This window comes from Chanodichthys erythropterus, chromosome 17 (genome assembly GCF_024489055.1).
Source record: "Chanodichthys erythropterus isolate Z2021 chromosome 17, ASM2448905v1, whole genome shotgun sequence".
NCBI lineage: Eukaryota > Metazoa > Chordata > Actinopteri > Cypriniformes > Xenocyprididae > Chanodichthys > Chanodichthys erythropterus.
Window position 1 is genome coordinate 8,991,820 of NC_090237.1, and position 18,181 is coordinate 9,010,000.

General features: G+C 37.8%; 1 protein-coding gene across 1 annotated transcript in view; it reads right to left on the reverse strand.

Annotated features, from left to right (window-relative positions):
- The window catches only part of cadm2b (cell adhesion molecule 2b), a 262,725-nt gene that overhangs the window by 34,571 nt on the left and 209,973 nt on the right, over nt 1-18,181 (reverse strand). Inside the window, exon 4 of the mRNA XM_067365694.1 lies at nt 1,246-1,398. Coding sequence (XP_067221795.1) covers nt 1,246-1,398 — 153 coding nt within the window. The remainder of the gene's footprint in view (nt 1-1,245; nt 1,399-18,181) is intronic.

Here is an 18,181-nt window from a genome sequence, read left to right on the forward strand (position 1 = left end):
AACAAAACAAAAAAACAAAACAAAACAAAACAAAACAAAACAAAACAAAACAAAACAATTACCTGTAAACTATTTGAGCGAGCTATTAACACATTATTGTCCTTCACGTCTACTGCGATCTCAAAATTCTGGCCATTCCTTTTCCTTTTTAGCACCTAAACTTTGGAACAGTCTTCCTAGCATTGTTCAGGAAGCAGACACATTCTGTCAGTTCAAATCTAGACTAAAAACACATCTCTTTAAGCTGGCATACACATTATCTACTTCTATAATTCAAATCATGTAAATTGTTAGGCTGCATAAATTAGGTCAGCCGGAACCGGGAACACTTCCCATAACACCTGATGTACTCGCTACATCATAAGAAGAATGGTGTCTACACTAATATTAGTCTCTCTCTGTTTATCCCGAGTTTTGCTGTAGTCTGCCAGATCCAGGCCGTATCCAGATGAGATGAAGGACCTGCGCCTAGACACGACGACAATGCAGCCCTGAAGTGTCAACTAAACTATCCCCTGCGAAGGCCTCCTTCCCATTCCTTTCCCTATGTATAGATAAAACGATATTAAAATGATTCTAGTTTGCATTGATCCACAGAAACATCTAATAATTCTGTATTAGCCAGACAAGTAATTTGGCAGTGTCACTTTGTAAAGAAAGACTAAGTGCACATACACATTCAAACGCACATACCTATAGACTAAACAAGTAAATGAACGGAAAGAATGCATTAAAAGTCTTCTGTTTTCAATTAAAAAGGTGTCATTTAAGCGGCCCCCAAGTTAATAATTAATGGTTTTTACACTGGAAGTGATTCAATCAAAAACTTCCTTTAGCTCAATAACTTTTTCCTAGAGCTGCAGTAAAGCCAAAATAATCTCTGTCCATTCATTTTCCTATTATCACTGGGAAGCTGCTTTGAAACAATCTGTATTGTAAAAAGCGCTATATAAATGATGAACAAAACAAAACAAAACAACTAAAATTGGTATACTAATTTTAGGCGTACAGAGTGAGAAGTGCACAAGCTGATTATAAACCAAAGCAGTGACACATCTAATGACTCTGTCAGCCAGTGTGAACTTCTCTCATTTACATCACTCTCTGTGTCACCAAAGGGCAAAAAGAAAACAAGATCATGTGAAGAAAGAGAACAAGCGGACCCCAGATCAGAAGTGAGTGTGTTGACCTTAAAAGCGCAGATTGATGAGGATGTGAGGGAGATGAATCTACGAGAGGTCTTACCTAACACGGTCAGGAAGGCTTTGGAAGTCTTGACAGGCATGGTGAAGAGCGAGCATGTATACTGTCCTTCATCTGACAGAGTAACATCACTGATGCTGATGGTCAGCTCCTTCCATGAGGCTCGAACCAGTTCAATCCGGTTGTCCCTTAATGCTAAGAGATATAAAAACAATAACTAATCAATAAGGTAAAAAATTACTTTTGGAGAAACATCCAACAGTCACATTGAATGAAAAAAGTGTTTTAGTGGTACCATGGTAAAGTGATGGTATCAACCTTAGTATTTCGTATTTGGTAGCATGTGTAATGGAATTGGTCGAGTGAAGGATTCAAAGGAATCATTCATTCAGTATATAATGAAAAGTGTGCACCTTTCTGCTTATACTAAAGTTCATATAAGTTCTTAATCAGCACTATCAGCATATGCAGTGCATTACAAATCTGTCATATTCTCAACATTTATGTACCATAGTGTCACATGATATTTGAAATCACATCACAGAATATCACCCTGCAACTCTAGCCTAGTTTCCCCATTGAAGCTAAGCAGTCTGGTCAATGTCTGGATGGGGGACCTCCTGGTGAAAATAAGGTTACTGCTGGAGGACGTAGTGAGGCCAGCAGGGGCAGCCCACCCTGTGATGTGTCCTAATACCCCAATATAGTGATGCAGACATTATACAGTAAAATACAGCATGGTTTAGAAGTAATATCTAGGTCCTGATACTCTGAGGGCATTGTCATTTGAAAATCTGTATCCTGACAAAATTTTCCCACTGGCTTCTATTTGAGAAAAGCACTAAATATAACAAATTATTATCATTATTAATGCCATGGAACATAACCATATGTAGTACCATGGTTCTTTTTATTAGTGAACTTTTGGTAAACATTAGAGATTTTAAAGCTTGAAATACACTATATTGCCAAAAGTATTGGGACACCCCTCTAAATCATTGAATTCAGGTGTTCCAATCACTTCCATGGCCACAGGTGTATAAAATCAAGCACCTAGGAATTCAGACTGCTTCTACAAACATTTGTGAAAGAATGGGTCGATCTCAGGAGCTCAGTGAATTTAATTGTGGTACTGTGATAGGTTGCCACCTGTGCAATAAGTCAATTTGTGAAATTTCCTCACTGCTAAATATTCTACGGTCAACTGTTAGTTGTATCATAACAAAGTGGAAGCAATTGGGAACAACAGCAACTCAGCCACAAAGTGGTAGGCCACGTAAAATCACAGAGCGGGGTCAGCGCATGCTGAGGTGCGCAGTGCGCAGAAGTCACCAACTTTCTGTAGAGTCAATAGCTACAGACCTCCAAACTTTGTGTGGCCTTCAGATTAGCTCAAGAGCAGTATGTAGAGAGCTTCATGGAATGGGTTTCCATGGCTGGGCAGCTGCATCCAAGCCTTACATCACCAAGTGCAATGCAAAGCGTCAGATGCAGTGGTGTAAAGCATGCCATTACTGGACTCTAGAGCAGTGGAGACATGTTCTCTGGAGTGACGAATCACACTTCTCTGTCTGGAAATCCAATGGACGAGTCTGGGTTTGGCGTTTGCCAGGAGAATGGTATTGTTTGTCAGGGGTTGGGCTTGGCCCCTTAGTTCCAGTGAAAGGAACTCTTAATGCTTCAGCATACCAAGACATTTTGGACAATTTCATGCTCCCAACTTTGTGGGAACAGTTTGGGGATGGCCCCTTCCTGTTCCAACATGACTGCGCACCAGTGCACAAAGCAAGGTCCATAAAGACATGGATGAGCGAGTTTGGTGTGGAGAAACTTCACTAGCCTGCATAGAGTCCTGACCTCAACCCGATAGAACACCTTTGGGATGAATTAGAGCGGAGATTGCGAGCCAGGCCTTCTTGTCAACATCACTGCCTGACCTCACAAATGTGCTTCTAGAAGAATGGTCAAAAATTCCCACAAACACACTCCTAAACCTTGTGGAAAGCCTTCCCAGAAGAGTTGAAGCTGTTATAAAAGCAAAGGGTGGGCCAACTCCATTTTAAACCATATGGATTAAGAATGGGATGTCATTAAAGTTCATGTGCACATAAAGGCAGGCGTCCCAAAACTGGCAATATAGTGTATCTTGGAGGTAAAACTTATGACTTACTAATTCATGACATTATGAATTATTCACAACATCAGTTTTTACACATAATAGTGACACAAACGTTTTTAAAAAGTCACCTTAACATTGAAGCTGTTTGTTGTCTCTAACCTGAGTTTCAACACTTTCTACCTCTGCCACAAGCAGCCATTCATTCATTATGTGTGCAATTTCCAAGAAGAGCTTTCGGCAGCTGAGAGACTGGTGAACAGAAAGGTCACATTATTCATCACCTCACACTGTCTGAAATGCACAATCCACTTGTATTGTGTCATTTGAAAAAAGCAAGAGAGACTGAGACTTTTCATTTAACATCTTGAACACTTTTTCCTTCACCTCAGTTTGCCTTTTGGCTTGAAATCAAAATTGACTCTCTTCATATTGTTAATGCATGTTACTGGTCTTATTGCGAACAATGCCATACATATATATTTTTTTATACATGTATACTGACCTTATCATTTTTAATAAAAATGTCAATCACAGTTAAGACAGTTAAGCTAAAAACATTCATATCTGCATCCATTTTGATATACAGCTCTCACAATCCAATCAACAAATGCATAAAATCAAGTCCCACTCTTTGTTTTTTCTTGTTCAACAAACCGTTTTCACTTGGAAATCATTGGTTGCAACTTCCGTTTCATGGACACAAACTTGGACACATGTCCCAACAAAAGTTTTGTTTCAACAAAAGTGTTTTGACTTTCATGCTTTGGTCTCTGTAAACTCAAACACTGAAGAATTCCAAACAGACGCGTGCACCGTCCTATTGGGGACATTGTTACATGCACACAATGACATGTCAAATAAAAAAAAGGATTTACTGCCAGTAGAGACAATTGTGTCGTCTTTCGAAGCCTTTTAAATGTACGTTAATATTAAAAAAGGAACGTGTCTCCAGACAATAAGATCTGACGCTACAAGACAGCGTCTTTCTAGAAGATGTGTCAAGACAGTTTAAATATTCCTTCTGAATGTATGCTGAGTTATGAATAGAGGATGAATAGAGGGTTTGTGGAGATGGCAAATGCCTGGGGGGAAGGGGGAATGGGTTGGCACGGAGACACAGCGGAATTGGATAAAGGCAGGAAAGGTGATCAGGCCTGGGCTTGCGCTACACATGGGCCTGCTGATAGAGTCCAACGAAACCCAGTGAGACAAGGACCATCAAAGCGTAAGAACAGATGACACATTTTCACTAGCCCATATCTTCCTCAGACACAGAGGGAGGAATGGAAGAAAAGAGTTCGCTCTCTTGTTGTTTACAGAAAAGACAAACACATACACACTCATAGGCTGAACATCACAAAGGTGATGATAAGCTGCCAAGGCGAGGAACAGTCGCTGTCTGTAGCACAGCCGAGGGTTGATGGTACAGTGCCTAGACTCTAAAACCCTTGGCGGTTTCCATTCAAGTCATACAATGATAACATATAGGGATGTGGGCGTTGAAAAAAATGACAGAGAAGAGAAGAAAGATATTGAGAGGAAGAAAAAAGATTCACCCACACAGAGTCTGAAATCGACTTCCTTCAGTGGTCAAATCTGTCTCTGCACCAGGGTCAAATGAAGAGGTGAATACTACTCTCAAAGAGAGCTCGATACTATAATCTCGTGATGCGCTGGTTCATTTCACTTACACTAAGACTTTGTGCTACGTCTTATTCTGACACAATGGTGTCGAGCTCAAAATATTATCCAGAACCCATTGACAGAAACAAGTTTACAAAGGTTTGAATAACCCTACAGACAACTGTTATCAATTCAACGCAGGCCAACAGGGGCTGGCAAAATTCCGCATCCACATTTCCAAAAAAAGAATCGAAAGCTTGCCAGATGCCCAGAGTTAGCTCCAATCTGTCAACCTCCGTGAAATGCCAACGTCTGACAAAGCTCTTTTTCCCAGAGCTTAAATAAGTCGACATGATGAAATGGTTGGTTTCCAACCTCCTTCTGACTTATTCAATGCAGTTTATTCCACTTAGAGAGCAGAATAAATCCCTTGATTTGACCTTGCGCCCTTCTCTATCTTTTTCAGGGAAGAAGGGATCTCTGCAAGGCTGACTTGTAGATGACCTGACAGACATCCCAGCATTCCCTTGGGCTGGAGCAGTCTGACAACTGCCTGATGGTGCGAACTCCTGTTTAGCATCTTTGAGTGGTGCTTTTATCTAAGACTCTTTGTGGCTTACAAATAAAAACTTGGCGAAGAAATGCAGCCGAATTGAAGAAGACGGCAATGGATACCGGAGCAGATTGTGAATGTTATTTTCAAGGTCGTAAGTGCATGCGAATGTGGGTGCGGTTGGGTAATATTGTGTGTTTAGACATATTTGGTGTTGTTGCTCTTGGAAGGAAAAGAACTGCCAACAAAATGTCTTCGCACCTTTCTTGTGAACAATCATTTGGCAGTGCACTTTGAGAGACTCCCAGCACTTTTCCACACAAGGCTCTGAAACCACATTTAACATCCAACTTTGGAGCCGAGTTTCTACTCTGACATAATCAGACCACTCCATCTGACGAGGAGACGTAAAACGGGCGACATAAGCGACAGGCCCCGCGGCTGTGACTGTCCCGCAGCTGGCAGTGTCGATCTTGGCATTGACACATTTAGAGAAGCCAGAAGTCCCAGTCTCTGCAATTAGACTGCTCCAGCGGCCAGCTGTGATTGGTCACTATCTGGACAGGCTGTGATTATTGCAGGGACGTGAGCCTGTACTTCTATTGTAGACAGGAAGCTACTACCCAGCAGCTCTAGGGGCCAAGAAAGTGCTCTACTGCAGGTGGCCAATAATCGGAGGTTAAAACAGATCTTATGAACCGGGTGCAAGGGATAAACTGGGCAACAACTGACATGATGACATTTGAACACTTGAGGGATTATTAGACACTTTTTTACACCAAGTCATATCAGGTCAAATTTGACATTAAACATTCTCAGCTAACAATGGGGAATAGATACTGCACATAAAAGAGCTAAACTAGAACCTAATTCTCTCTGACAAATCTCTAAGGTTTAGTTTCTTATGCTGCATCACAAAAAGTTAGCCTTTGTTCATCAAGCTTGTTGCTATATCAAAACACAAGGCAAGACATTTTTGGGTCAGTCGAAGAACACAATGCTTTCATGTGAGCTGTATTACACTGAGAGCATGTAAAACTGAGATTCAGAATGTACAATATCCACAGCTTATCCAGAAATGCAATGGCAAACATTCAGAGTTTGTTTCATCAGATGGGATTAACTGCTGTTTACCCTTCTTAGGAGGAACACTGTTTAAAGCATTCCCACAAACATTGTGGGTCATTGAAGTTCAATTAGACCTGATGATCATGATGTTTGAAGGTCACTACATAAAGTGTTTTACCACTGATCATCAATCTAAATGGTCATTAGTTAATAAACAAGCATACTGTTAACTCAATCAACCTTTGTCCATCTTTACATTCATCAACAACCGAGATGTAAGACCCAAATGAACTTAAGACAGTCATAGCAGAAACCATTCCTTATCTCTGCCTTACAACACCCTTAATGCTAAGCTACAAATAGAGACTTTCTGAAATGTCACACAGCACTTAACATTTCATTTATCGACTGGTAATGCTATAATGATAGGAGCCCATTAGAGGCCCATTTGGCTCTATGTGAGGTGTTGAGCTTTAAAAATGACATTTAACTAAGTGTGGAAATGTTAGATGGGGATGACTTGTTTCACTTGTCTTCTGTCCGGAAGGTTTAGAGTCAAAAGTGTGCTTTAGACGAAGTGAAAAACAGAATAACTTGTTAAAAAAATTTAACATTTACATTGCAGTCTATAAGTGAAGTCTAGAAGTGTTTTATGGAATGCAGCACTTAAAGGGATTGTTCACCCAAAAATGAACGTGCGTCATTGCATCAGGTCAAAGGTTGCTCTTCCGCCCAAATTGACGTGCGCGGTATGCGTACGGTCGTCCGCCGGAAGATCGTTATTTGAATTTATAAAGTTTTAAAAATGCATCACTTTGCTTCAAAAGGCCTTTATTAACCCTTGGGAGTTGTATGGATTACTTTTTTTATGAATGGATAAATTTTTTCTGTCTTCAGAATTTGGCCTACCATTTACAACCTTTATAAACCTTGGAGGACCAAGGATATTTTTCAATATATCTCAGATTGTGTTCGTCTGAAAGAAGACAGTCATATACACCTAGGATGGCTTGAGGGTGAGTAAAGCTTGGGGTTATTTTCATTTTTGGGTGCACTATCCCTTTAAGCAACATCTCAAGTTTGATTTCCTTGAGAATGAAGCAGGCCTGTTGATCCTGCAGAAAGCGGACAAATGACCAGAACTGAAGTAGAAAAGAAAGGGGGATGAGATTGGGAAATGTTGCAAGCCAAATTTGAACCCACATTTCCCACACAAGCTCCATAACTCATACATATTTGTGGTGCACATTGTATATGCATTGGCCACAGTTTCAGTGGTCATACCGTAGCTAAAGTCAATTCAGTTTACATATACATCTACGCATTTGTCAGACACTTTTATTTTACATGCTTTTACATACACCCTCATAATGCGATTATAATGGGATTTTGGCAATATTGTGATTAAACTTTATCTCTTGTAAGCGCAATACTTCAATCAAAAAAAATGTGATTAAGATCTTAATCGTAGTAACCATAATCGCATTAAACTAGGCATGTACACCAATTTTAATCACAATAAACAGGCACGTAAACACCTTAATCACATTATTACCGCTCTGACCAAAGTGCGCATGTGCTCAGACGTACATGGATGCCATGTGTTGTCCACACAACTTCGTGAATGAACTCCGTGACATTATTCTGAAGTTCTCTCTTCACCAAATCACTAAAACTCTGTCAACTCGCTACGCAGTCTCTGATGAATTTTCATTCATCAGAGTAATGAAAATTGCATGTAAACTGGGGTGAAGAGTTCTGCTCATATCATATAAACATCTTGCTGCGATTAAGACCTTACTCTGACTATGAGAAATAATCACATTATTGGTGCACATGTAAACATAGTGAGTGTATTCAAGGTATACACTGAATCAGTTCACGCATTCTCTGGGAATTGAACCCATGAGACTGGCATAGCTCAAAATAATAATTATATAATCTGTGCATGAAATATGCCTGAAACAAATGAATATTGGAGTCATTATCTCTGAGATCTTACTTTTTGTACATTTATTTAATATCCTAGAAGTGTCCTTGTTGTCCTCGATTATTCTGTGTGTTGAATACGTGTTGGACTTTTTCATCTGTTTCTGAATAGCATTTTGCCACACACAGATATAGTAAATTATTACAGTCCGATTTCTCACATTTATTGTCCCAGTGGTGAATGCTAATATAAATCATGATGGCCTCAATAGTTCACAAGGGACCAGCTGGAATTGACAATGCAGAATGTGCTGATACAAGTAAAACCTGAAAATACCCAGCAGACAGCAGCGTTATTGCATAAACCCTTGCAAAAAGTGTAAGGAAAAGACAATTTACTGATATAACCTTGCAGACCTTTGTAGGCTTAAACATAACCAGACGATTGTACAATGTCACAGCGCCTCATGTTGTTCCTGTGCATTTTGCTCGCTTTTGAATCTTCTTATCTAATGAGCGATTTAACGAGTCCATTAATGCAGTAATTTAGAACATAACAACATTTTGATTGCCGCAGGCCAATTAAGAGCCCACTCTGCAATTTGACCTTTTGCAATTTGAGCTGAACATCTCTAATGAATGTCAGGAATCATGCGCCAGAAGCATTTGAGATACCCACTGAAAGAGCAGTTAATACTGCTGCAGCTCAGAAAAAAATTCGCCATCAATATGTATACCAGAAAATGCTGTTTGTTATGTCTCAGATACATAGAGTCGGATTTCAGCATCTACATTCTCAAACACATCTGGTAAAGACAGATATGCCACACAACAAGATAGAGCATCTATACATTATTCTGGACCTGTGAAGGTAGTTTGATCTCTCATTATGAAGTGCAAAATAAATACCTTCTGCAGGTGTTGTTTTCCCACACGCAGGGTCTTTACATCATGTTACAGAGGAGCAACAGACATATACATTCTAATTTATCCTGCTCTAGCATGATGAATCATACGCTGTGATCACATTAATAGTGCACGATAAGGGAGACATGTGGTGCTTATCGATTTTTCAGTGGTGGCGACTTATCATAGCTGCTCTTCTCTCCTAATGGCCTTGGGCTAAAATGGATCTGCAAACTCTTGGTCAAACACACCAGCTGCACGGATGCTTTTATCCAAACCAGTATACTTATTACAGCAACAGTTCCCCTGGAGGGGAGGTTAAGCACCATACTCAAGAGCACAGGAGTGGTGCCTTATGGGTTTTTATCCCATGCAGGATTCAAACCAACCACCTTTTAGTTACTAGACGTGATTTTATCATTCTAGGGCTGGGCCAGGTGTTATTTCAGTATTATTTATATACTATTTTTTTTTTTGTTTCATTAATTTTTGGTAATTTTGTTATGTGCTTTTGTATTTTTTAATATGCTTTTGTACAATTTAAATTTTTCATGAAAACTTACATTTTCATTTAAGTTTTATTTTTTAAGTTTTTCATCTTATACTTTTTATTTTATTTTATTTTAGCTTTATTTCAATTACCAGAAACAATTTTAATAGTTTTAGTTAACACTAACAACACAGGAGCTGTGTGATATAACTAAAAAAAATATTATCTAAATATTTTGCAGGCTTTTGACGAACCATCTAAATCTAAATTTTTAATATGGTAAAAATAGAAAAAATATTTATTAATAATAAATTACATAATTTGTATAATAAATAATATATGTAATGATTTAAAATAATCAAGGCATGTATTCCCATATCTTGTATTTTCTTGTCTGTTTTTTTCTCTACTCCTTCGTCGTGTCCATCATTACAGCCACCGTGACAATGTAATGTTACCCTTAAGCCATCCTAGGTGTATAAGACTTTCTTCTTTCTGATGAACACAATAGGAAAAAATATTAATAAATATCCTGACACATCCAAGCTTTATAAATGGCAGTGAGCGGGATCAACGAGTATGAGCTAAAGAAAGTGCCTTCATCCACATCCATCCATCTTAAAGGTGCCCTCAAATGAAAAATTGAATTTATCTTGGCATAGTTGAATAACAAGAGTTCATTACATGGAAAAGACACACATTGAGTTTCAAACTCCATTGCTTCCTTTTTCTTATGTAAATCTCATTTGTTTAAAAGACTTCCGGAAAACATGCGGATCTCAACATAACACCGACTGTTACGTAACAGTCGGGATCATTAATATGTACACCCCCAATATTTGCATATATGTCAGCCCATGTTCAAGCATTAGACAAGGAAAAGCAGTATTAATGTCTGGATCTGTGCACAGACAAGGTAAGCAAGCAAGAACAACAACGAAAAATGGCAGATGGAGCAATAATAACTGACATGATCCATGATAGCATGATATTTTTAGTGACATTTGTGAATTGTCTTTCTAAATGTTTCGTTAGCATGTTGTTAATGTACTGTTAAATGTGGTTAAAGTTACCATCGTTTATTACTGTATTCACAGAGACAAGAGCCGTCGCTATTTTCATTTTTAAACACTTGCAGTCTGTATAATTCATAAACACAACTTCATTCTTTATAAATCTCTCCAACAGTATACCATTAGCCATTAGCCACGGATCACAGCCTCAAACTGTCAAAACTTGTTCAGAATCAAACGTATAACATCAAAATAAATACTTTACTCACATAATTCGAAGCATGCACACAGCATGCATGACGAACATCTTGTAAAGATCCATTTGAGGGTTATATTAGCTGTGTGAACTTTGTAAATGCGCTGTAATATAGTCGAGAGCTTGTGTGGCAGGGAGCACGCCATTTAAAGGGGCGACGACTGAAAAAATCAGTGCATAGTTAATGATGCCCCAAAATAGGCAGTTAAAAAAAATGTATTTAAAAAAATCTATGGGGAATTTTGAGCTGAAACTTCACAGACACATTCAGGAGACACCTTAAACTTATATTACATCTTGTGAAAAAGCATTCTTAGGCACCTTTAAGCATACTCCACACGGATCCAGGGGGTTAATAAAGGCCTTCTTAAGCAAGCAATGCATTTGTGTAAAAAAAAAATATCCATATTTAACAAGTTATGAAGTAAGATATCTAGCCTTCCGTATTCAATTACGGAAAAAATTGAACTGGCATTGCGTCAGTTAAGCTTTTTCCGTAAGTTGAATAGGGAAGGCGTAGGGCGTAATGTAAGCTTTATGAACTGCTAGAGTTTTACACTTTCTTTCTTAAGTAGAAGTAGACCATTATAAAGCTCGGATGCGTCAGGATATTTGAAGACTTCAGATGCAAAAGCCTCTAAGTGCTGTCTGAAATTTTCTTCTAAAATAAGCATCCCTTCTTGATAAAAATGCTTATTTTAGAAGAAAATCTCAGACGGCACTTAGAGGCTTTTGCATCTGAAGTCTTCATTTATTAATAAATCTCTGATTGTGTTCATCAGAAAGAAGAAAGTCATATACACCAAGGATGGCTTGAGGGTGAGTAAAGCTTGGGGTAATTTTCATTTGAAAGTGAACTAATCCTTTAATAATAATAAAAAAATATATAGCTCAAAATGCCTTGCATCCTTTTCTCTAACCCTGTAGTACCACCACGAGAGAAAAAATGCCCTGAAAAAAACAAAGTTATGTATAAAATAATTTCATACAGCCAGCGAAATAATAGCAAACCATCAGGCTTAGCCACTCTGTCACTCAGTCTGCACGCAGGGCGCGGTGGGCATTATTATGGATAAGCCACTGATATATAATTCAGAGGAGTGGTTGGTGTCTGTATAACGCAGACTTCTTGTGTCCTCACTTGGATACTTGCAGAAGAGAGATATCTGGTAATCTAGGCGGGGTGGATTTAGGATTTAGCCCAGAATCACACACCCCCGCAGACTCTCAGTGTGTTCTGTATGTGAATCACAGACAAGTACACACCTCCCTGCACTGTTTCGCAGGCTGTTCTCAGATATAGCCCTTATGTAGGAGTTACCTCACACAAAGGATTGGTGATGAGGGCAAACGGCATTGAATGAGGGTTATCTAGTCCGCTCTTTCCTTTACTGTGGTGTAGTGAGCAAAAATTGCAGGTTGGTTCTGTAGTGATCAACTGTACCACTCCTAAGAAACAAGATTATCACTCCATCTGTGAGCCTTTAGGCCGCCCACTAAGTTGGTGGCATGCTGGGAGTTAAAGGGTTCAGTGCAGAAGAGCAGAGTGAACTTGATCGACCCGGCCATCCTCTCTTGGTGGAAAGGCTGATAGTTTGCAAGAAACAACAATATAATTACTGTTCTTACAAGCATAATAACCACCATAAAGTGAAAAGTCTGTCCATGTCAGTAAATATCTAGTATATTTTTTTCACATAATCTGAAGACAATGTGAGTCGCGCTTACCTTTGCAAGCAGAGGTCAGCTAGTATGAGCTGTGCAGGGCAGTAATGCGCTACAGTAATAATATTATTGTCTGCAGAAGTGGGTTTTTAGTAATACTATTACAGTTAATGGATTAGTTCACTTTTCTGTATCAACGGACCTTCTGTGTATACTCTCTCTGTGTGTATAGACATGTTTGTGTTTCAGGTGTGTGTTGTCTCTATTAACCTGTGGAAAACTGTGATTGGTCCTGCCAAGCACCTGACCCACATATAAGGACTGCCCCAAACACTTATCCTCTGCCTTCGTGCCTCATTGACTTTGTGCTTCGCGCCATCGTTCTTCGCATTCATTGACTGTTTTCCTTCGCTATTGTTCGTTTCGTCATTGTTTGATTTAGAAAGAATGTTGGTCCATAGAGATTGTGAGTGTTTAGTGAAACTGTGAGTGTGTTTGTTAATTGTCATTGTAATTTCTGATTCCCCAGTTTATTTAATCATTGCCCGTTTGACTATGACTTTGAAAGATTTTATGTTTAAAGTGCTGGTCTCAGCATTGAAGGAAGGTAGACAGAAGGTCTTTTGTCCTTTGTTGGAGTTGTATTCTATACTATAACATCTGTTTCTCTTTATGTACTGGAACAATTTCCATGTAAGGTATGAGGGTCCTATGGCCAAATGGGGAGACAGGGAATGGTCCCTGCCTTTTGTATTGCAAGTATGGAAGAGGGCCTTCTTGGATCCGCAGGAAGGCATGGGTGCTTGGCCAGAAGTTGACCATATTTAGACTTGTTTTTCTATATGTATCACATTCCTATATCATGAGCTACAGTATATGAGGTACTCTGTAAGTCTATACTACACCCCTTGTACTTTTTCTATATAATCTCTGACCCAGCTAAATAAAAATGAGACTTTATACTCTCCCTCAGCGCTGAGATTGTTTATTCAATTGCCAATTAAGAGGACTGGGATGAGGCATGCCTTGGGATTGATAATCTAACCATACTGAATCTGATTTGTTTGCCATAAGACTCTGTAAATACTGCTGTAAATATTTTTGTAAATATTTTTTTGCCAAATTAAGGGATGTTTGATGCCAATTTATTTGTATCTTTTTTTTTTTTTCACTTTGTTTATGGTTAAGGGAAATAGGTAAGTTAAGCTGTATTTCGTTTTCTTTATTTTCATTGAAGTAATTTAGTTTATAATATAAGATTTTGTTTGTTATTTTGGCCTGGTCTGCCCCTGACGCTAAACTCTTTTTATTGTAAATAAAGCTTGTGTTATGCGACATCTCTCTCGCTTCCTTCTTTCTGTTATGGCTGACCCCTAGCAGTCATAACAGAAATTGGGGGCTCGTCCGGGATTTGAACCCGGGACCTCTCGCACCGAAGCAAGAATCATACCCCCTTTCTTATGAAGAAAGTATAATGCCTCTCAACGTTCAAAATGCTTACATTACATCCAACACCTTCCGTATTCAACTTACGAGAAAAACGTAACTGATGCGACATAAAATTTGAAAATCGAATCACATTTGTGTGGCTTGTTAAAACCCTATATTCTGGTTTTGAGAAACTGCTCATTTCAGCTTTCAACTGTCGAGAACCAAAAGGCTGTTTTTTTAAAAAAAGTAATAGCACACCTTTTCTCAAAATCCATTTTATTTCACGTATCATTCAAACACAAACTGTGCCCGATGAGCTCCTTCCAATAGAGTTTGTTCCAATCCCAATCCAAACACTAAGTATGAGCCATAGAAATAATAATGGTTGACGTATCCTTTTCAAATGTGGTATTTTTGCACAAACACAGACTCTGCATATTCCCACTTTCACAACTGAGCGTCTTTTTCAAAGAGGATGTGCTTCTGGTTGCGCAGCGTAACATTAGAATTCTTTTGAATCTCTTTGAAATTCAGCGCGGGCACCCATAAGCAATCTTCTTTTCCATTTCCTCATTCCAGTGGTCCACAATCCAAATATAATAGACTGTACCTAAGCACATCAGTAAAAATATAAATCACACACACCCCGATTGGTCTAAAGCCTCATCTCGCTGTCAATGTGCATGATTGAGGATTAAAGCCATTTTTCAAATGATGGTTCAGTGACATTCGGTACTATAGCCAGCCCACAAATCACCATAAATACAGAGCAGCCAAGTTGTTTTTCATTCAAGAAGCCTTTCAATATTTGGATAATGGGCAGGTTGGGATAAAAATATTCTCTATTGCTTTACAACACAACCAAATGCAACAAAGGTTAATCAAAATGGCGGAATTAGGATGGATTAGATCAAATATGAATGATCTGATCAAATGGAATATCAACCCACCAACTCATACTTATTACACCACAATGAATGAGACACCTACATCTAAATCCTTTAATACTGAGTGCAGAAAAGTCTCTGGTCACTCAAGACCAGACCATTCATTTCCCAAGGCCACTAGAGATTGACAATCCTTCAGACTCGGTTTACAGACCTAATTGTGACCACAAGCCAATTTTCTCTCCATTCAATCTCTGTCTTTGCCATCCTGTCTCGTTCAATAGAGTACACTACTGCCCTGAATCTCCTGATGCCAAACGTGCTCCCTCGCACTGCAGGCACACTGCTGACACTGACTGTTATATTCCCACCGAGAGCAATGCGTTTAAATGATGCACTTTAAATTGTTCACCTTACATGTTTCCCCCGGCATAATGATTTTCCCAAAATAACACATACACTCTTTATGAAAAAGGACATATGCAAATACAATATACTCACATAACTGCATTACGTTGAGCTGTGTTGTTATTACAACATATAGTAGGCTATCCATTACACAAGAGCCAATACAACAAACATTGTAATACCTATTTTCCCTCTATATAATTATTATATGTATTAACATAATATAATATAATACTGTTTTTACTGTATTTATGATCAAATTAATAATAGAAGAGACTTCTTTTAAAAACATTAAACAATTATATTATATTATATTATATTATATTATATTATATTATATTATATTATATTATTTACTGTTTTACTGTATTTTTGATCAAATGCAGCTTTGGTGAGTAGAAGTGACTTCTTTAAAAACATTAAACAAATATATTACATTACATTACATTTCATTGTTTTATATTATATTATATTATTCATTATTATTATTATTTTTTGCTTGCAGTGTTGCAGATAATGTAGTGATTTGATATTCAACTTTTATAATTAATTATTTAAAAAACTGCAAAAAATAGACAATATTCTTTGGTTATATAATATATAAATATTTGATATATTATAATATATCAAATATTTTGGGGTTGAGTTTCCAGAAAATAAATTAAATACAAATAAGGAGGGTTTTGTGCTGGGCTCTCTAAAGAACACAATTAGCAAATAAAACCTTAAAGCACCTTAAGTGAAAATATGCCACAAAAAAATTACAGATCAAACAAAGAAAGAAAACAAACAAACACATACACTACTATTAGTTTAATACAGTTTTTAAAGAAATTAATAATTTTATTCAGCAAAAATGCATGAAATAATTCAATAGTTTGAGGTAAAGACGTTTATAATATTACAAAAGATTTATTTTTCAAATAAATGTTGTTCTTTTGAACTTTCTATTCACAAAAATATGAAGGAGCTCAAGTGTTTTCAACATTGATAATAATAAGTTTCTTGCACACATATATTCAAATAGAAAACAGTTATTTTAATTGGTAATAATATTTTACAATATTGCTGTTTTTACTGTATTTCTGATCACATAAAAGCAGCCTTGGTGAGAAGACGAGACTTGTTCTAAACTTTTGAACGGTAGTGTATACATTAGACTCGGAAAAAAAAGCTCACTGAATGTCCTGCAGTCACAGTTGGCCGGTGTTAAAAGCACACAAATTGTGCTGAAATTAATTCACTTTTACATAACGCTGCATTTCCCATGGGTGCTTGAGCTCCTGAACACCCATGGGATCGGCGCTTATGACAACCACAATGTGTTCTGTGTGTCTGCGCCTTCACCCCACACAACAAACACCATACCTCCTCCAGCCAATGTTATTTCCTACAACCACTAAATTCATGTACTGCTCATTCTATTATCATCATGCTCCAAACAATTAACTTAATTAACATCTGGCGTGGTTAATGTACAATCTGAAGCGAGCACTTCCCACTACAGAATTACCACTGTTACTTCGCTCTCAACAACAGCACATCTGTCCACTCCAAGGGAGGTGGTTGAAGGACCGTTGCCAGGAGGGCATTATGTTGGCTGAACGCTGGCAGAATGTTGGCTGATCTTGCCAGCTTGCTCACTTCCTCCAATTTGTGTCAGTGTTACATCAAACCCCCTCGACTGGTTTGTCTGTCCCTCATGGCGACTGCAGTGGCAGTGCCAGACTCGGTACCCTGGTGTTTGCAAACACGGAGTAAAAGAAAGTGTTCTACCCATATTTCGTGCAGTCGGGAGAGCTTGCCAAAAACCAGCCGAATGTAGTTCATTTGGGAGATGTGAAAAGAAAACATGACAAAATACAAATATGGATACTTCTGGTACATCTTGTACATGCAAACCCTTGGAAAAGGACTGGATGTGGAACAAGATGATACTCTGATGGATTCTTTCAGCTGCTTGAGAGTTCTGATCTTTTCATCAATCAACCCTCAAATTAATTAAACAAGTACAAATATTAAAATGTGAAGGGTTAAAATGTGAATGTGTAATGGTTAGGCCACATTTGTTGTTCTACTCCACCATTTAAAAGCATGGGGTCAGTATGATTGTTTTAAATTAATTAACAGGCTTAGTCAGGAAGAATGCATTAAACTGATCAAAAGTGACAGTAATGGCTTTTTCCTTATTACAAAAAAATTGTTTTTAAAACACTGTAAACAATGTTATAAAAGATTTCTATTTCAAATAAATGCTGTTCTTTAGAACTTTCTATTCATAAAAAAATTCTAAAAAAAAAAAATGTATCAAGTTTTCCACAAAAATATTAAAAATGCATATGATTCTCGGATTAATTTATCATTTATTCCTGCTGCTTTCTGTGTCATGAATGTTAATCAACAATTTGTAGCTTCAACACAGATTAATTATTTTTAATTTATACAGTGAAGAATATGCAGTGTTGTTTTACATTTGATTATTCAATTTCTGTACCTGTTAGACTTACCTGAAAAATATAAATATTCGTTCTGTTATATTTATCTATGCTTGTAATTTGTTTATTATTTTCTATGCGTATTCACTCACCTACAAATTCACCCCAATCATCCTAGAATGACTAATTCTTTCC